The following is a 20,125-nucleotide window of genomic DNA, read 5'->3' as shown; positions in this document are numbered from 1 at the left end:
TGCATCTCTGTGCTGAAAATTTTGTTTGTGGAGACTACTGGTGCCAAACAGCTTAAAAAGGGTCACAGTGTAGACTGGAAAGCATAGCATGACTTCCATCTCCAATCAGAGGTCTAATACAATATGATTAACACAACCCAACTTAGCCACTTAATTATAAATATGGGAAAAACAAATAAAACCAATTGGAAAATCTGTGTGCTCTGTGCCCGTACTCAGGGCTGTCAGTGACTAAGTCTTGTAACAAAAAGTAACAAAGCTAAAGATGTTTCAAGGCAGTGTTTTAGAGCTGAAACGTTTTAAACCAAGTCAAAGTAGAGTAAAGCAACAACGTTCTCCTTAAATGATTCCTACAGAAGAGTCATTTAGTTTTTTCTGAATTTTGAGTTAAATAACCCATTTACACATTTCAGTGTTTCTGATGCGGCTATGTGATGTCATCATAGTTATTTTTATTTGAACATTTTTCACAATAGTTACATGAAACAGTAGTTTCTGTAATTTTCTTTCGTCATTTTACGTAATCTAAAATGTGCCAATTTAAATAGGATGTGAAAAATGTTCTGGAAAAAAAAAATAAGGCAACTAATAATAATATATACAAATGGATAAAGTTAATGCAGGACAATTCTGTAGGCAGCAAAAGACCTAAGACTGATTTACAGATCCAATCATCAGTAGGATTTTGTTTATTTACTTAACCTTTATTTTACAAGGATAAGAGCCATTGAGATTAAAAACTTCTTTCTCAAGGGAGACCTCGCCAGTGGGCGCCAACAAAAAAATACAGTTAAAAGGAAACATCAAGCTATAAACAATAAAAAATGACCTTACATATACAACCAGAGCTACAAAAAGGTGGCTCACATGTCCTAGTCAAAGTTCAGACCTTATTTCTTTTGATAATTTGTGGTAAAATGTGAAAATCCCTGTTCATGGACACTCACCATCCAATCTGACTCAGCTTACACTAATTGACAAATAAATATTGGCAAACATGCTCCTTTTACTGCCTACTTGCAGCAAAAGGAGGTTCAAAGGATTGACTCAGGGGCTGAATGCAAACAGGTGTCCCATTAGTCAGCGTTTTGTTTTCTTTTTGCAACAAACAAAAAAAGCAACACATAAAACGTAAATGTGAAAAACATACACATCTTCACAAAGCTTTAGATGCATTTCTGAGAGAAGCTTATTTTATGCCCGATATACTTCATCTATTTGTCTTCAGCAAAGTCAGACTTCTCACTTTTGGAAGTCAGTGCTTGGTAACATTCACAATAGCCAAGCAGGCCAGATGCCAAAACACTGATTAGTCCAGCTATGCCTGAGCTCTCTAGGCACTGTGGAGTGAAGGTGCAGTGGGTAGACCAGCTCATCACCAAAGAGCACTGCGCTAAACACAACTTTAAGTGGAAAAAAGCCAGAAGACTGTAGTGTATCCTTGCTGGACACATAAAGCCTTAGGCAAGGAGGCATCTGTCTCTTTAATACATAATTCACTTGGAGCTGAAGCATCATACTTTAGTCCGTAGGGCCAGCGCTCTGCTTGGTGTTGTTGGAACATAAAACTGTCTCCGTCATACAGTTCAGTCTTACCAAGACAAAACTTAAGCCTAACCAGTAATTGAATGCAAAATTAGATCCAACTAAACAGACCAATCATTAAAAAAGTGATTAAAACATCTCTGCAATTATTACTTTTTTTTTATGTGCGTGTGTTTAGACAAGTGGCTTTCAAAGTGCACTAAATGCATGTGGAAGCACAGTCACCTCACCTTTCCACCTCAGTGAGAGAGCTTGTCCTCATCAGCCTTGACATGCAGGTAGGTCAACGTGCACAGACAGCCATCAGGCCCTGGAGCTGTCCTCTCAGACATGCACGCGGTCACTTTGCATCTGAACTCCGGCAAATGCATCTTCCTGCAAGCGTATTATTAGAAGCACTCACGTCTTTTTGCCAACATCATTATCATAACCGACAGGATGTGCATTAGTTACTTCCGTCTTCTGCTGGCAATTGGCCCCTAATGTTGACGCACCAGTGAAGAGTCCTTTTGTTGATTTCAACATGGACACGGAAGAACCTGAGGCAGCTGCAGGGTTTGCATGTGTGACACTTCCAGCTCAAGTTCATGGGGAAAAAAAAAAGGGACACTAATGGGTTAACAGTGGAAATGAAAGGGGAAGAGAGTGGAAATCAATGCTTTTGTTGAAGGGAAGAAAGAAAGGCTTTCACAGGTCTATGTATCATTAAGCAATTGAGAAAGCTAATTAGAGTAGGGTAAAAGATGTGCGGATCTCGCAGCTAATTATTTCCATGGCAACCAGAGCTCCTGTAGATGAGGAGAGGTGGCGTTCAGTGTGCGCCAATCAAGGCTGGAAAAAAAAGAGAAAGAGCGACCCCTAGTGGCTTTGACAAGCGAATTCACTTTAAAAAGGAGTTTGACTTGAAGGGGTTTTGCATCTTGAAAGCGTGGAAAGATTTTGTTCTACTATTTGGAAGATGAAAAGGAATAAAACGAACAACTCCCTGGCAACAGATACCACGTGTTTAAACAGTTTGTCTTTCCAGTAGTTTGCTGTAGTCACAAGTGAAAATATATTTGCATTCTACTTTATGTGTATCTGCTTTATATAAAAAAACGTGATATGATTACTAAAATAAGAGAAAAAAATTTTTTAAAAATTAAAGCACTGATATTTGAGAAAAAGCCACACTGTTTTACAGCAAAGTTTAGAAACAAAGAGAATATTATTCAATTACGTTTACCTACAACAACAAAAAAGCAACAAATATTCCCACAAAGTAACACAGGTATGAGAGACCGTCAAAGTTTGCTGTCAAAAGAGTACGTCCCTAATGAGACTCGCAGGTGGGACTACTCTAGCTTCAACACCACGACTGTAAATATGTTCGAGACTAGACTTATTTCCAACATGTTAATATGGGAAGACATCCAATGGCAATAAAAAGATTATCTTTTGTCCAACTTGCAGAACAAATCAACCAGAAATATAGCTGCATAGTCAAAATTGTACTGTATTTTATTAACTGTAGCAAAAAATATTTTAAGTACAAAATAAACAAGACATTTTGCTTTCAGAACAGACTAGATCGACATAACTAATACGTCAAAGTTTTTAATGTGAGGTTCTGTTAAAAGCTTAGCAGCAGTTTTCTTACAAACAGCAGCTAGCTCTCTTGGTGTCTTCATTTTATAAATTCAGATTAGCTAATCCAGAAGACTGATGTTAATGCCTAGTCAGATGATTTCTACCATTCTAATCTAAAAATGTTCACAGCTGTTTGTGAAAACACTATTTTATGACAATTATTCTAAAAAAATATGATTTTAGGAAGACAGATGTTCTTACTAAATACTGCTTTAAAACAAACCTGTTAGATAGTAATCACCTTTGTTTGTGGCCTCTCTTTGACCTAAATAAAGACACCAATGAAGGTATTAACTTAAAGCAAAGACGGGAGCTGCTTCTTATCGTTCACCAGAACCCCATTTTGAAACCTTCTTAATGTCTCTGCTTGCTCGGGTCGATCTTCTCCAAATGTATCAGAGGCCTCAGCTGCTCAGCAAAGCTCCGCATGTCCTCCGATACGGTGTCCTGGCCGGCCGGCGCCAAAACACTCAGCTCAACCAAATGTGAAAGCGACATTCGCTCGGTGTTCTCTGTGTTCCCGGGCACCAACACACGGGAAACGTTGCACACCACAACCTTCATAGCTCCCTTTCGGAATATGTGTCCGCTGGTCACAAACTCGTGGTCCATGCGGAAGCCCATCTCATTGAGGAAATCCGGAAGGCTGTGAGAGGCGGCCACGTCGACGCAGTTACGCACCAGGGCGTGGCGGCTCTTGTCTCCTACTTCAGGTTGGCCCAGATAGCGGAGGTGCCACGGAGCCGTGGGGTGGGAGAGAGAGCGGCGAGCGCGCAGAATGAAAGGGTTCCCCTGCTGGCCTTTCAAAAGGTACACCAGTTCGTGGTCTGTAAACGTCTCCGGCTCCATGTTGTCACACAGACCACGCAGACGATGCAGCAGGCTTTCCAGAGCCGCGTCTAACACGCTGCCTGGAATCAAAAGTGGAAAAGATGATTCGAATACAGACGACATATTTTCATGCAAAAACAGCCACTGGAATCTGCTAAAAATCAATAGCTTGTTTATGTAGTACAAATAGCTACAAGACCTTAAAACTACACAGTTTCTAATATCTTAGCACTTCCTTTTAAAAACACACAGAAATACACACTTTAACCAGCACAGTTTGAGATTTGAGAAACCTTTATTTCTTTGCAGGGTTCATACACATTTCTTATTTCAAAGTTTAACACTTCTTCAGACTAAAATGTTGAAAAGTTTTCTGCTGTTGTAGTTGCATATCAGACATTCGGGTATAAAATATTAAGACTGAACTGTAAAAGAGTTCATTAATTCAAATAATCAAATCATAAAACACTATGGTGTTGATTCTGAAATTGGCACAATGCCATTTCACTACTTTCTTTTGGAAATAATTCAAATTCCTCAACATGTTTACATTAAGAACTTTTTACCTTTATTTAGTTTGTAAAATCTCCCATCATAACGACTGCAGAATCATAAGTCCAGTTTCAAACCACGAATCAAGAGAGTCGAGACTTAAACCGATTTGAAATATACCATTTTTTTTGTATTTATGTATTCAAAACAATCAATACGTTTCTCCAAGCTGCATGACAAATGAATTCAATCTGACTTTTTGAAAGCGTGCTCTTGATTCAAGATTGGTAATACAAAGGGATTCATTGAGAACACTTGCATATAATTGTTTGTTCCTGTTCGTGGCTGTATCAAACACATCCTACCTTGTAGTAGATACTCCATCATGTTGATTGTGCCACTGGTGATGGGCATAACAGTAACGGGAGGAGCCTCCATCTCGTCTCAGGATTCAAGGAGCTTAAAGGACGAAAACGTAGTCAATACATTAAATAGTATTAAAGTAGCACCGAACACACTGACATTGTTTTCAGGGCAAAATATAATCTTTTTGTAACATGTGTTTCTTAATATATGTAAACCAGAGCGTTACCAATCTATTAACTTTCATTTTAACTAGCAGAGAAAGCTAACCGTTATGTACATCGCTTATGAACAGCGTGTTTTAAAAACTTTTACCTGAAAAATACAAGACAATGTTTCTCCCCGCCTAATGAAAACAACCGGGGAAATGTTGGTATATTTGGTATCTCCTTGCCTAACCTCACAGTGTTGACCCATTCAACACTAGGCTAGTAGCTTCCCAGCTAGCTCAGAGCTACTTTACTAATCGCGATTGAGGCGCAACGCCGGAACGCCAATAATCGTCTGAACATTTGACAAGATTGTAAAAAAATAAAAGAGAAAGAAGTTGGCAATCAAAACAAAATTATTCGCCACAAAACAATTCGCTACATCTGCAACTACTGCCTGAAAGAAAAACGGCTTCCTTTCTTCTTCTTCTGCTCAGTAAAGACAAACTAGGCGTACTTCATCCAGGTTACTGCTGCCCCCTAGAGCTTAGAGTGGGTGTAAAATCAAAATCAGACTCGATTATTGGTTTTCCAAGCAAATATTTATTCCAATCTCTTTTTTCTTTCTTTTAGATTTCTTTTACAGCGAGATAAATTCATTGTTGCAATTTTGTCATGTAAAAAAGGGGCTTTTTAAAAATAAAACCAAAACATCAAAAGTCTTCTAAGTGTAGCAACATGTTAATAATTTAAATTGCACTTATTCTACAATAGTAGTAATAATAATAATAATAATAATAATAATAATAACAATAATAATAAATATAACATGAATGGATGATGTAAAATTACAAAAGACTTTGAGGAATTATATCCATGTGAGTATTTATTGTAAATACAATTTAGATAATTCTAGAAAATTGTTTAACCACTTATCTATAAGATGACATTGAAACACAATGATAGTTTAGATTTCTATATTAACTGACATAATTTTTGGTTGGAAAATGGTTCAGAATGTATTTATGACTAACATACGCTAAACAGAGCAGCTTATGTTTTCTTGATTCAAGATAATTGTAAAATCATAAATAGATTCCATCATCTTTCTTCAGGTAGTTTAAAAACTGGATGAAAAACTCCCTGTGGGTGTATGGATGTTTTCAAATGTCATGAAACACAAGTCACTGCCGTGGAATCCATTACAAAATCTATCGACAGTGTGGAAATTATGATCACCAAAAATTCCATTTAGTGTTGATTTCTATCAGCACTAAATGGTATTTCCTTTACACTTTAATTCGCTGTAAATACAGCTTTCAGGATCTGTGTCTTGACTTCTTGCTTTTGCCGGTGTCTTGATGATAACAGATGAATAAATTACAGTGGACTCCTCTTCTGCCTGCATGAAATAAGTTTCATAATGTGGTCAAGACAACACGGCATTTCAGTGCCAAGCTTGTACAAAGTTCACTGGTAACCAGAATCTCTCTGCATTTGTTCTCACCTCACGAGTGAAGCCACAACATGAAAGACGAAAAGGAAATGCTAAGGAGAAACAGAAACACAAAGAGATTTGGGGGGCGCATAAATTTCAAGACAGCAAACTGCCGGGTGTGCAAAAAACACAGGAAGTTTAAAAAAAAAAAAAAAGTAAATTGTTGCAGCCTTACCAGCATGTACTCTTGATTTCAAACAGAAAGTTAAAATTGCAAGTAAAATAAAAAAGGTAAAGGCAGCTACTACTCCATAAATAATTGACATCAAAGATTCAGTCTTCTCAAAGACACCTGTAAAACAATATAAACAAACTTTTAAAAATCCTCAATATGAAGTCATTTTCACACAGTTTTTAAAGATGGAGACATACAAACATTATCATATCTGCTAATGTTGCTGAAAAAATGCACAGAAAATCTCTAATTAAATTAATCTGTTATTGCAGCATAATTATCTCACACTGAAACTTTTTGAAAAGTTCAACATTTGAGTTCAGTATTTTGACAATTTAATCCATGTTAAGAAAAATATTAGTTTTTAACAAGACCTCCAGCAACAACAGTAATGATACCATTACTGTTCTTACTTCTAAACCATAACTCCATGAAGCACAATGCTAAGTCTTGTCCTACAATGTTTCACAATCTGTGCAGGATGTTTATGCACAGCTTGTGCCACATATTTTCAATAAGTTTTCTGCTTAAAAGACCAAATAATAATACATTTGCCATTAAGTTGTGGACTACACAAGATTTTTAGTTAAAATGTTGCCGCGATTTGAAAAGTTAATTATGCACAAGAAACTGACCCAAAACATCACAAAGCTTCAGTCCTACTAAAAAATGGATGTAAAGGGTTTTCCCCACATATGTATCCATTGTTTTACACCAGGCCTACATTAAAGCGACCTTTTCAGAAAAGCTTAATGTCATTTCATTAAATCACACATTCTTTGGAAGAGAATTGAGCAAACTCATCATGGTATTACAAGACAAAAAATTATCTTTACGCCCCCAAAACACCTGCTTGGTTTGAGATGCAAGCAGTATCTGATGGTTATTATGAAGACTTTGTGACCAAAGATACCGTTATCTGCAGCACTCTAAAATTTGGGGGATATTTTTCACCTTCCTTTTCATCTGGCTCATCATACATGGAGGCAAAATAAAGATGATTCCTTGTTCAGTTAAGTACGGCAAAAAGAAACGTGCGCCATATGTGGTAAAGGACCCAACCCAGTCATGAGATAGGCAATACACACTGGAAGTAATTTAAGGACAAAGATAAACTTACAAATAAGTACAGTGGGAAGAGACATATGCAATAATCAGAGAGTATAATAGCAAAGAAAATGCAGAAAGAAGGAGAATCCAACAATGAATGACTGAACAAAGGAGAATAAATATAGAGCAGAGTGATTAGTAGTAACAGAACAATCAAGTGAGTAGCAGGAAAAATACCGATAGAAATAGACAAAGGAAAATACAGGGACAAAAATATCATGTAACAGAACATGAGGAAATTCCATAACAATCAGGAATGAACACTGTAGTATAAGACACCAATTGTGAGCAACGAAAATCAAAATTCAATCAGTTCTTAACAGCAGATTCTTTATTAGAAAATTACACTTTAAAAAGTAAAGTATAAACTTCACAAATGAGCTTTAGCTATAGTTATTTTAATAAGACTTTTAGGATTGTTGACAGGTTATTTTGTTACAATTATTTCTTAACATGGATTTATTTTTTTCTTGTTAAGTACATGTACTCAAATTAAAGATGGTATTTTCTAAGCATTTTATTGGGACTGTGTAGTAGTTTTTCTTAAGTTTGGTACAACGGTACCAACAAACATATTTGAATCTGTATAAGAAAAATACCCACCCATTGTTGTGTTTAAAGCAGCTGACACTGTGTAGCTGTTTGTAGTTGTTGTAGGCTGACCATCCAAGAGCTCGGTTGAGTTACAGATTAAGGACCCAGATGGATCTATGTCCACTGATATTGTTTGATTGCTCATCAGAAGACTTGAAATGTTTTTTAGATCATTTAATCCCACATCGCATGTCGCAGCACAAGAAAAAATAGAATGCCCTTTGCGGGAAACTGTCAGAAAGCAAACAAATGGTGTAAGACAAGCATTTTTCATCTAATAAATCTAAAAGAAGTGAGAAAGCTTGGAACAATACTTTGGAGAAATATCAAATTCTCACCTGTGATGACGCATAAGTTGATTGTGAGCGGTTTCTGATACGGACCACCACATCTATTCACCCAGCAGGTGTATTTCCCAGCATTAGTATTTTTGACAGATCCAATATATAAGGTCTTGTTGGTAGTAACAGTAACCATTTCTGATCTCGGTTCTAATTCCCTTTGGGCTGCATTGCTGGCTTCAAATGTCCATTTTAAGTTAACAAATTCACCTGGGCATGAGCGGGTGAAACTGCTGCCGTGAAGGATGTAAAATGTCTCTTGAATTTCATCTATAATTTCTAAAAACAAAACACAAACACAGACTCACAATGAAAATGTAAGAAACAGAACTTTAGAACTGAATGAATTATATTAATACTTTTACATTAAAGACAGCAGCTCAAACCTTTCTGCATAGTGATGAAGCTGGACATTTCCCTGATGCAGGTTTCTTGAAGGCAGTTTTCACACCAGTAGTCACCCTGATCTTTATCATCAAAATTATTTATAACCAGAGACCGATTTGCCGTAATTTCTGCTTTTGAACGACTGGCATCATAGTGTCTTATTCCATTCTTATTCTGAAAGTATAGCTGGATTTCCTTACTGTGCTTATTCTCCTTGTAAAACCATTTGAAAGAGCCCGAGTCAGCACTGTGACCCTGACAGTGTATCAGAACTTGACATCCCAGCCAGGATCGACGATGATGTGCTGCAGCTAAATTATCCGTTTTCAGTTAGTCATAAAGGCAACAGGCAGGTTCAAAATTCTGCTTTTGAAATACATTGAGATGACAGTGATTTTATCAGCTACTTACCGTTTCCTGGGAAAATGCATGCGTTCCAGTAAGTCAGAAAAAATACACAAATGAACGCATTTCGAGACGATGAAGTCATGTCTTTGCATAACCGAAGGCAGAGTGAAGCAATTCAAAGACTCCTTCTCCAGTCACAGCATAATCACAGCTCACCAAAACATAGTTCAGAGACTCTGTACAGCATCACAAGGTTTTAGTTTGAGTGTCATAATTAAGCTGAAGCTGACACATAGGAAGTGGTCCAACAGCCACTGCATAGGAAATTTAACAAAGCTCTCGCCCACACGCTTTTGTCTATCGCTGCGCCTTACGTATTTTGCTTTCTGCATCTCCTAGGTGTCGAGATACAGCATGTGCATCACAAACAAGTTTGATTTCTCATACAGAGGTGTCAGGTCTCTCATGACACTCTTTTTTTTTCATAATTTTGTGCATATGTTACTATAACTTTTTTTATGATTTTTTTTTTAATAGAAAAAAGATTGACTGACCTTGTGAAAACCTACTTTAATCTAAACTAAAGATTAAACACCTGGAGTTGATTGTCTGAAATGTTTTAAAAGTTAATTTGCAAACTCTAATTTTTAGAGGTATTTTCTGACAGTGAACCAACAGTGGAAACATTCGCTTATCATGAGCACCACGAAACAGACGTGAGTCACACAAGCAGAGTAAACCCAGGAACGGCTCAAGGCATTTCTCATCTGTCTTTTGAAATGTTCCCCAAATATAACTAGAATTTTTTTCTTACAGGAAATTCAAATGTGCGTGTGCAGCACAAGGTAAGAATTACAAAGTATATTTACAAAATAATAATAAAAAAATAATTAAAAGTAAATCAAATAAATTAAGACGAGCCTATAAGTAAAAGGAAGATCTAGGTCAAGAGGAATAAATACACTGAACACACCGAACTGAAAGCAGTAGTGTCTCTATCTCCAAACTTTGTAGCCAAAGTAGATTTAGATTTAAAATGATTTTCATTCAACCAAGAAGTAAGTCTCAGATAGAAAACATACAGGAATCTTAAGGGAATGTTTATTTCTATTTGTTTTATTTACATATTATTAATAATGGCACCTAGAAACTTTTTTATTCCCTTATTTAGTAATTGATGCAAAAGTCCTTATTTGCACAATAGCAAGTTTTCACTTCCACATTATAATCATGCGATTCTTCGTCATACAACAGACTAAGATTTGTTCTCTGTTGTAAAGCAAATTGTGAGAAAGATCAAGGGGTAGGAAGGCTGATGTATAGTTTGTCTGGAAAATTGGCTTGCTGAGTGGATAGAGTACATCATGTACTGATTAAAATCTGCCAGAGATATTATAAATGTCAAAACATCCTTCATATTTGGGCATGGAAGATGTACATTTCATTCTTTTAGGTAGAACAGGAATGAAATCAGGAATGTTGCTCAAAACTCCACCGATAACAACAAAGGTGCTGAATCTGACACACAGATAAAGTCAAGAATTTGCCAATTACTCAGTGATTAAGCAATATGTGCAATCAATACGGTACAAAAACAAACAGCAAATAATAGTTTGTCACCAATTACTTGTAACCTGGCTTTGCTTTGACACACAATCTCCTTCATAACAGTATCTGAAGCTGATGAAAACCAGAATCAAAAGAACTATTCTTCCCAGGATGTGTCTCAGTGTGGAGGTCCTCGAAGCCGTGAGTCCTGAATGAATGGACTTTCATTCATAATCCTCTCAAAGGTGAGATTATGTTGCTTGTGCATGTACTCTGACATGTTTCCTTCTACTAAACTTTCCACTGCTGTGCAGCATTCTGTGAACAGTCAGCTTTTTTAATAAAGAGAATTTGTGGTTTACTCTTCTTGTTGTCTACTGAATAAATGTCAAATCTTGTTACTAACAAGCCATACCAACATTTCTTTATTAAAAATCTAATTTTTGTCAGGAATATTGAATTGTCGGAGAAAATTAATTGTGGGTTTTTATTAGCCTTAAGCCAATTTCATCAGTATAACCAGAAATAAACAGGTTAAATATGTCACTGTAATCATTACAAATTCATAGATTTTTTTTTCACGTTTGATTTATAAAAATATAATAAATTTTACTGAGATGTGCCGGTTTGTTACCTAGGAAGTAAAAATTATGTTTTTAGATGTAGGACGCGTCAAAAACATTTTTATTTCTCATTTAAGTCGTTTTCGACAATAATTAAACATTTTGTTGACCAAAATTAAATTAAGTAAAAAGGGATTAGCTTTCCACCAAATTACATGACGGTATCAAACGGGCTGCTTAATTGAACACTGGCAATAATCAGAAGCATTTTAAGTGTTTATCGCCCAAATCCCTTTAAATATCCGTCAGCAAGTGCAGGCGCGGTTGCTGACGGAGAACCCCGCCCCGACATGCGCAATCACCGCCTTCCTCAGTCAACCGCAGGCTGCCTGCTGCTGCGCACACAGAGGGAGCGTCACTTCTCCTCCTGCACAACACGGACGTCGTCGGGATGCAGTTGACAGAAGCTTTCCTCAAATACCAGCTGGCCTGGCCTCATATGCACTACTTTTTATCTGCGCTGTGCCTCGTTGCCGCCGTGTACAAATTAACCTTCATCCTCCTGAAACGGAAGGCTCTTCTGAAGAGCTTTGAAGCCTTTCCAGGACCCCCGGCACACGTGTTGTTTGGAAATGTTCTGGAGGTAACGAGTTTTAGTGGCATCCAGCCATTAAATGCAGCAGCTGCAGCCTTATGTAGCTATAACATAGTCTCAACGTTAAGGCTTTTCATTGTGTGTAATCAAGTTTAAAATTCTTAATTGAAGTATTGTTTAAAGTTTCATACAAACTTTGTAGTTCATTCAAATTTTTATATAAACAACTAATAATAATAATATTGCTGAGAGAGAGGCATAAAGTTTATATAAAGCATTCAGCCTTTTGTTAAATAACAACTGGAATGAATACAATTATAATACAAATATCAGTAATGATGCTATTTGTAGTACTGCTACTACTAGTTAAAGTAGTAGTAATAAAAAAATAATACAACGGAGAAAGAAAAAACATACATCAAAAAAAGTCATCATTGTTTAATTTACCAAATTAATGTGACAAAATAACAGAAATAAGCAATAAAAATATGCATCTTTGAAAATATATATCATCAAATGTATACGTGTGTTGTGTTATACAAACAAAATACAAAATGGGTAAAATCAAGTAGGTAATGAAAACAGTGGAGAATAACTTTCTTCCATTGTTGTGCCCCCTTATAACTTAATGTAAAATTATCCTCCACTTGTGAGAACAGTTAAGAGGATGAAATCCTAAAAACTTAAGATGAATGCAAATGCAATTATAATTTGCAATCAACTAGGTCTTTCAATGGTCTAAATTGGAAACCAACTAAAATCTGCAATGCATTAATATCACAAGTTGTTATAATCTGGAGAATGTGGAACATGTTAGAATTTGATAATATTGGTGGATACCACTTAATCAGCTTTGGGTTTTGTAAATTGAAATGAAGTAATATATATTAAAGCTTTTTAATTATAATTGTTAATCTATGCAAATTAGAAGCAGTGTGTGTAAATGTCTAAATTTGTGCAGCGTATCGGTGTAAACCTGTGTGTGTATTTTCACATGTCTTATATTGTTATTGCTTTTTTAGTTTAAACAAGATGGGACCGACTTTATCAAAGTGTTAAAGTGGGCGGAGAGCTATCCCTATGCTTTCCCTATGTGGTTCGGCCCGTCTATTTGTATTCTCAACATTCACCACCCAGATTATGTCAAAACTATTCTGGCATCAACAGGTGGGAACATATTTTCACTTTAACTCTTTATTACAGCATCATAACCGTGATGTAAACATCAATTTAACTTGGCTTTCATTTACTTTTTTTTTTAATAATAGAGCCAAAGGATGATTTTGCATATAAATTTATCGAGTCTTGGATCGGTAAGAATACTTTGCTTTATCCTACTTGCTTGTTTTGTCTTAATGCAGGGTTAACTTGTAACATTTTACTGACTCGCTCTCATTGTGTCTCTTTTTCTCTAGGAAATGGTTTGTTGGTGTCAAAAGACCAGAAGTGGTTTCGCCACCGGAGGCTCCTGACTCCAGGTTTCCATTATGATGTTTTAAAACCATACGTGAAACTGATGTCAGACTCTGCCAAAACAATGCTGGTATGTAATTTATGAATGAATAATGATTAGACATGTTGCTAACAAGGCAATGCATTGTCCCACTCCTACCCCATTTCAAGAGTGAAATAATTGTGAAACAATTGTGAAACAACCTCTTTCCTGATGTCATTCTGAATAAATCAGATGGTTAAAACTTGGACACCTTGTGTGCTGTAATGACTCAAATATTGCGAATACACATCAACACTGGTTTTGAATAAGAAGAAGGATATAACAGACCTCTTTAGTCAACCCAAACTCTGTTGAACACATAAGAACTACGCTTAAAAACCAGCTCTGTGCCAGGGCCCCCCAAAAAATATAGATCAGAACTAGGTTAGCAACACATGTTGAGAGAATTTTGCCAGAATCTTTGTTAAGGCTACCAATATTGTGGTTTCTCTGCAACTTGCATAGAACAAATTATCTAAATATCAGTGTGGGTGTATTTTTGAGTAAGTATGTGGGTTAGAGAAAGTCCCTAATAGTTTTAAACCAATGAAACGTTTCTACTTTAAAAAGTCTTGAAGTTGTGTGGTATCCTTTTTCCAACTCTTGAAAAAGAATCAATAAATAAATCAATGAAAGCTTCAGATTAATATGCAGTTTATGCTGCTGCTGAGTGTAATCTCTGACTGAACCTGAGCTGAGCTTAATCCTTGTATCCCATTTTTTCCTGCTTACATGCTACATTTGTGTCCTTGTATTTTTAAGGACAAATGGGAACGCTATGCCAACTCTAAAGAGTCCTTTGAATTGTTTGAGCATGTGAGCCTGATGACACTGGATAGCATCATGAAGTGTGCCTTTAGCTGCAACAGCAACTGTCAGACAGAGGGGTGAGTAACCGTAACAAAAATCACCCCTTCAGCTTCTGCGTCCATCCAAAACAAGTTCAGATGCTTTATTAACAAGCAGAAGGAAGATATCACCTTTCATGTTTCCCTGCTTTTTTTTTCTGTCAGGGGAACAAATGCCTACATCAAAGCAGTGTATGAGCTCACCAATCTTATTAACCTCCGGGTGAGGATGTTTCCATACCACAGTGATCTCATTTTCCACCTCAGCCCACATGGTTTCAGATACAGGAAAGCATACAAGGTGGCTCAAAGTCACACAGGTAAGCCCTGAGCCCAGTGAAATCTTTGATTAATATAACCTGTCCATTTAAAGAGTAACCGTTTGTTTTCTTTTCAAGATGAGGTCATCAAAAAGAGGAAAGAGGTACTGAAGCAAGAGACGGAACTGAGCCGCATACAGGCCAAAAGATACTTGGATTTTCTGGACATTCTTCTCTTTGCACGAGTATGTGACATCAATTCAAATCTGATTTAAAAGCAAAAGTGTGGCTTTTGTTTATTTGTTCAGTGAGAGCTGAGTTGAAGTTCTGCCAGAGGTTTAGATAAAATGATATTTAAAAGAAAGATTAAAGCAAAAAAAAAAAAAAAAAAAAAACTATCAAACACCATAATCGCAAATAATTGTAAAGCAAGTACCAAATGCATCAAATTAGGGCATATTTACAGGGAAAACTGGTGAAGACACATAAATAACCCCCCCAAAAAAATTATCTTTTGGTATTAGATTAGAAAAAGTCATTAAAAAACACAACATTTATTCATAGGAGGAAAAAAGCATTCAGAACAGTGTTTTTAACGAAATCATCAGTGGCACAATTATTGGTACCCAAAATGAAACGGTATTAAATAAATGTCTCATGCATTTTTGTTTTCACTTTTTAAAAGTTAATATGAATTTCTAGGAACCTACATACATTGTGATAAGACTCTTACAATGTTAACGTTTAAAGGACTCATAACAAAAGTGACGAAATGACATTTAGAGTTTTATAGAGAACCCTTCCCATTGATAGGTTGGGCAAAGATGTGTAAAACCATTAAAAGAATGAAGACTTTTTTCATGCTTATGAAATCTGACACTTAAAAATGCAGCAACAAAAATCAAATGAACTAATATACAAAACAGCCTTTCATGTGCAGTTGATTTGTGAAGGATCTATGATGCTGTGGGCCTATCTCTCTCCCAAAGTCCTGTTAGAGTGCATAACATTAAATACTCTTTAAATATGTCTACCAAAACAAAATACCTCAGAAAACCTGTTGGGTGAACTGAAGAGACGGAAAATAAGCGAGAACAGAGGAACTCTAATCAATCAAAAGAGATGTTATAAATAAAAATGGCTTAACATTTAATTTTTTTAAGTAGAATTTATGTCAGTGCAGTAAAAAGATTAATTCACATTAAAGCTTTTTAAATTGCATTACAAGGCTGTCAATCAATGTGGCCAGCACTGAAAAATAAAATTTAAATTGAAAAAGGAATTATATAAACCTGATAACAGATTAGAGATGAGGCAACACAAGGTCATAGCATTAAAGCAGCCAGAAGTGACTCAGCAAGTAAACATGCTCTGCATACTAATGTTCTCTGTTAAAGCAGTTTTTCACCATTTTGTCTCTCTATGCTAAAAAGCTGAGGGGAAAAACTAGATAGAGCTAAAAAAATATTTCCTTTTGCAACATTTGCAGTCTCTTTTAACAACGCTGAGCAGCTGATAAGGATTTCTTTCAGAACAACAAGGTTGCCGTCCTCTATCTGAAGCTCAAAGGTACAATGGAGGGCAATGACCCTTGTACCTCAGGGTTCTGTACTACATAATCATAAAATGAAACAAATAGCAACAGTGTGGTTAACCGACAGTTGTGAATGTCACTATTTTAAAAGCTGCTTTGAGTCACAGCTATGAGAAATAATTGAGACTAAGTGTTTAATGCTTGCCAATGTGTTTTGAATGGTTTTTTTGTTGTGCGTTTTTATCAGATGCATTTTTACTACTGGTTGAAACATAACATGCAGAGTAATTTTAAACATGTGGCGCATCCAAGCAATCTGCACGTCCCTGTAAAAATGCTTGGGCTAATGACCTGCGACATAGCCTTTACGGTCTGCAATTACTTTTAATTTTTAATTCCTTCTGCAGGACGAAAACCAGCAGGGCCTGTCGGATGAAGACCTGCGAGCAGAAGTGGACACTTTTATGTTCGAGGGGCACGACACCACGTCCAGCGGCATCTCGTTCATCCTCTACTGCTTGGCCTGCCACCCGGAGCACCAGAAGCTCTGCAGGGATGAAATTTGCGAAGCTTTACAAGGCAAAGACACCATGGAGTGGTAGGAAAACTTGGAGAAAATGATGCTTGTAAAAGAAAGCTGGTCCTCAGCTGTGCTAGATTGATAGTTAAATCTAATCTATGCTCAACTTTACCGCCTCTCTGTGAATAACATTAAGTCTCTTGTCCCATATTAAGGGAGGATCTTAATAAAATTCCATACACCACAATGTGCATCAAAGAATCCCTTCGTCTTTATCCTCCTGTACCGGGAATATCCAGGCAGATCACTAAACCCATCACCTTCTTCGATGGAAGAACGTTGCCAGCAGGTCAGTGGCATTAGTGTGTTATTTTAAAGAAACGCTGAGGTTGACGGATACTGTATATAAACTTTACAAGTGAAAATAAAATATTAACTTTCTAAACCGCGGAACTGGTTTAATGTGGAACTCATTATTAAATAAGCTTAACAAAGCTGCACACATTAACAATCTGTGGTTGCGAAAAAAGTATTTGTTTCCTATGTGCACTGTGCAGTACACTCCCTGTTACTGTGTAACTTAGTCACATAAAAACTTCTTGAAATATTATCTTTCAGACTTTATAAGTATTTTTTTTATGCAGATTGCTATAAAGCACTTTCTATACAGAACCAAATTTATCCCTGCAACATGTTAGGAAACGTATTGACACAAGCAGCTTTACAGCGATGACTCAATGTTAACTTCAAGACATGTTTGAAGAAGAGGTGTACACATACTTCACCTCTGCATTTTGTTCACTGTCCTAACTAAAGTACAGCTTTATTTTTTTAAAGGCTCTCACATTGGAGTAAGCATGTTTGCAACTCACAGAAATGCAACAGTCTGGGAAAACCCTGATGTAAGTGATGCAAAGTTTATTATAACCATAATGGCATTGGAAATTAAAATTTTTAAATGGATTCAAGCTATAGAAAAGCAGTCACTGCATTAATACAGGACAGATCAGGCTGTTCAGAAGTTATTATTTTGATCTTTTTTTTTTTTTTTTCTCCTGAGGAGTGTACAAAAAGAACAAGAAAACAGAGAAAATGTATTACAGGTTCTGCAACTCTCAGTTTTTAATTCCCTAGACAATTAAGAAATTATTATACAATATGAATTTGATTTAAGATCAGATTTTTTTATTTTCGACATGCATTTTCTTTGGTATGCCTGTAAGAAAACCTGATGTTTTCTCTCCGCCTGTGTTGCCATAGGTCTTTGACCCGCTGCGATTCCTCCCAGAAAATGTCTCTAAGAGGTCACCTCATGCATTTGTGCCTTTCTCAGCTGGACCAAGGTTTGGAAAAACTCAACACTGTTTGACTTATCTCAGTTTATAGCCACTTTGTCTTTGATCTTATATCAGCCTGCAGCTTGTGAATGTGTAACGTAGCACACACACACCTAGTTTTACATGCATAATAAAAGTCCTGTTGTTTGGTGCTAGAGTAAAGCAGAGGAAAGGTAAAGTGACCACATGCCTGCTCTGTTACAACTTGTTTTTCATCGTTCATCTTCTGCTTAACCCTTTAATGTCCTTCTTAATGTCGTCTTCCCTTAGAAACTGCATCGGCCAGACATTTGCCATAAATGAGTTGAAGGTGGTGACGGCCTTGACACTAAAGCGCTACGAGCTGATAGAGGATCCCGACAATAAGCCCAAGATAATTCCCAGACTGGTTCTCCGCTCTCTTAATGGCATCCACATCAAGATCAAACCAGTGGAACCAGAAATGTGATGGAAAAAAAGAATCTGATGGATTCAATCAAAGAGAAACAAATTGCTTAGAAAGTGGATAAAAAAAAAAACCTGAAGTGCAATTTGAGGAAATTTTTACACTAATGTCTCATGACGAGGAAATTTGTGTTTAAAACTGTTTTTCTAGAAATATTTGCACCGTTTATCTTAAAATGGGTTTGTTATATATTTAGAGATAAGCTTCATCTTGAAGCAAAACTATAAGCATTGCATTATAATAAAGCACATTGTTGTAATACTGAAGAATGTGTCTAAAATAGTGAGATTGAATGGGGGTTTTTTTTACATTAATTAACAGTTCATTTCTGCAGCTAGGAATATGTTATATTTCTGTTGTTGGGGCAAAATAAAACAGAAAAAGAAAATAAGTACACACACTTATTTGTCATGGAAACTTCAATAGTTAAGACTGATGGTTAAAATACTAAACATTTAAGGAAAGAAAAGGGTGTAATGTTTTTAAACTAGTCCAGGTTGGTTAAATAACCTACAAGGTTTTAACTAAAATTGTGTAGCAGAGTAAAAAGAGTTACTTTGTATGCATTTATGAGCTGTGTTACCTAATCTCAGTGTTACATTTCTCCATTTAATTTAGGTCATTAGTGAATGTTTAACTCATTGTTTTTCAACCTTTTCTGAGCAAAGGTACATTGTTTTAATTGAAAAAATCACGAGGCACACCACCAATCAAAAATGTAAACAAAGATACTCTGTAGCCGCCTATATATAAAGTCATTCTTGTCAAAGTGTCTTGAATAGGAATCAAATAAAAACAAAATTTATTTTTTTATCATATTTTACAGTTCTTATTTCAAATTGCACTTAACATGTCTACTTCAAAAAATACATCTGAACAGGGCCACAACACTAATTCTCTTGTCTAAAAGTAAAATGCTCTGTACCTACTGCCATCTAGTGATGATAAAATGATTGCGCCGCTAGTCACTACTACAGCAGAGACACTCAAAGATGGCATTATTTGCATCTAAATATTCGTTTTTAAAAAATATTTTAAGACCAATTACCGTATTTCCCGGACTATCAGCGCACCATTCACCGCACCTTCAAATGTTTGACCCCCCCTGCCCCATCCCCTCGCCTGGAAACTTACATATATCAGCCGCGCCGGGCTACAGGCCGCTGGTATCTCTGCCGCTCTCGGTTTTCTATAAGGACCCAGCAGAGGGCTGCGTCATAATAACTGCTTGATATATTAAGGACGCAGTTCTCCGTTTTCAAATCCGGTTATGCTCACGCCGAGTGAACAAAACCGGCTCTGCAGCGGCTCTTATTTCCCTCCTGTACTGCCAGATCAATACTCCTCAACTTAGAAGCTGCATCACATGAGTTTGAAAACATTTCTCCATAGTGACTGCTGCTAGCTAGCATGTGCTTGTTCGAAATGAAAATTAGCGCGTTCTTCTTTGATTTCCAATTTTGACTTCAAATGATTCACTTTCTGCTAAAGAGCCCCCTGGTGGTTGAAGAAAAATCC

General features: G+C 36.5%; 3 protein-coding genes across 4 annotated transcripts; 1 reads left to right on the top strand and 2 right to left on the bottom strand.

Annotated features, from left to right (window-relative positions):
- Positions 1 to 3,019: 3,019 nt before the first annotated feature.
- med18 (mediator of RNA polymerase II transcription, subunit 18 homolog (yeast)) lies at positions 3,020 to 5,539 on the bottom strand. The gene is made up of 3 exons (XM_015034695.1): positions 5,176 to 5,539; positions 4,863 to 4,956; positions 3,020 to 4,085 (listed from the first exon to the last, which is right to left on the bottom strand). Exons 2-3 carry the CDS (start codon positions 4,933 to 4,935, stop codon positions 3,529 to 3,531), a joined length of 630 nt encoding a protein of 209 aa, XP_014890181.1. The 5' UTR covers positions 4,936 to 4,956; positions 5,176 to 5,539; the 3' UTR covers positions 3,020 to 3,528.
- Positions 5,540 to 5,846: 307 nt separating this feature from the next.
- Positions 5,847 to 9,921, bottom strand: LOC106948828 (uncharacterized). Of its 2 annotated transcripts, XM_015034693.1 has the most exons (7): positions 9,526 to 9,921; positions 9,114 to 9,425; positions 8,725 to 9,006; positions 8,396 to 8,617; positions 6,683 to 6,799; positions 6,517 to 6,557; positions 5,847 to 6,411 (listed from the first exon to the last, which is right to left on the bottom strand). In XM_015034693.1, exons 1-7 carry the CDS (start codon positions 9,602 to 9,604, stop codon positions 6,283 to 6,285), a joined length of 1,182 nt encoding a protein of 393 aa, XP_014890179.1. In that variant the 5' UTR covers positions 9,605 to 9,921; the 3' UTR covers positions 5,847 to 6,282. The 2 variants fall into 2 exon arrangements, with proteins under 2 accessions (XP_014890179.1, XP_014890180.1); XM_015034694.1 differs by having other exon boundaries at positions 9,114 to 9,921.
- A 2,020-nt stretch (positions 9,922 to 11,941) lies between these two features.
- On the top strand, positions 11,942 to 19,007 carry cyp4t8 (cytochrome P450, family 4, subfamily T, polypeptide 8). Its single transcript, XM_015034691.1, has 12 exons — positions 11,942 to 12,216; positions 13,191 to 13,335; positions 13,437 to 13,481; positions 13,584 to 13,711; positions 14,426 to 14,550; positions 14,677 to 14,831; positions 14,910 to 15,016; positions 16,713 to 16,903; positions 17,041 to 17,174; positions 17,663 to 17,727; positions 18,086 to 18,168; positions 18,433 to 19,007. The coding sequence occupies exons 1-12, from the start codon at positions 12,025 to 12,027 to the stop codon at positions 18,608 to 18,610; spliced, it is 1,548 nt and encodes a 515-aa protein (XP_014890177.1). The 5' UTR covers positions 11,942 to 12,024; the 3' UTR covers positions 18,611 to 19,007.
- The last annotated feature ends 1,118 nt before the right edge of the window (positions 19,008 to 20,125 follow it).

Source organism: Poecilia latipinna, unplaced genomic scaffold (assembly GCF_001443285.1).
Source record: "Poecilia latipinna isolate Pla-1442-1.1 unplaced genomic scaffold, P_latipinna-1.0 Scaffold308, whole genome shotgun sequence".
NCBI classification, from domain to species: domain Eukaryota; kingdom Metazoa; phylum Chordata; class Actinopteri; order Cyprinodontiformes; family Poeciliidae; genus Poecilia; species Poecilia latipinna.
The sequence above is the reverse complement of the archived record's forward strand: the minus strand, read 5'-3'. Positions and strand labels throughout refer to the sequence as shown.

What these genes read in the sequence shown, in the direction of transcription:
- med18 (XM_015034695.1), bottom strand. Translation starts at nt 4,935, where the DNA reads ATGGAGGCTCCTCCCGTTACTGTTATGCCCATCACCAGTGGCACAATC. An exon ending in GATGGAGTATCTACTACAAG is followed by an intron (nt 4,086 to 4,862) that starts GTAGGATGTGTT and finishes TTTTGATTCCAG; the next exon opens with GCAGCGTGTTAGACGCGGCT.
- LOC106948828 (XM_015034693.1), bottom strand. Translation starts at nt 9,604, where the DNA reads ATGACTTCATCGTCTCGAAATGCGTTCATTTGTGTATTTTTTCTGACT. An exon ending in ATGCATTTTCCCAGGAAACG is followed by an intron (nt 9,426 to 9,525) that starts GTAAGTAGCTGA and finishes CGGATAATTTAG; the next exon opens with CTGCAGCACATCATCGTCGA. An exon ending in TGCTTTAAACACAACAATGG is followed by an intron (nt 6,800 to 8,395) that starts GTGGGTATTTTT and finishes ATTGTTTTACAG; the next exon opens with GTGTCTTTGAGAAGACTGAA.
- cyp4t8 (XM_015034691.1), top strand. Translation starts at nt 12,025, where the DNA reads ATGCAGTTGACAGAAGCTTTCCTCAAATACCAGCTGGCCTGGCCTCAT. An exon ending in AGCAACTGTCAGACAGAGGG is followed by an intron (nt 14,551 to 14,676) that starts GTGAGTAACCGT and finishes TTTTTCTGTCAG; the next exon opens with GGGAACAAATGCCTACATCA. An exon ending in TGGAAGAACGTTGCCAGCAG is followed by an intron (nt 17,175 to 17,662) that starts GTCAGTGGCATT and finishes ATTTTTTTAAAG; the next exon opens with GCTCTCACATTGGAGTAAGC.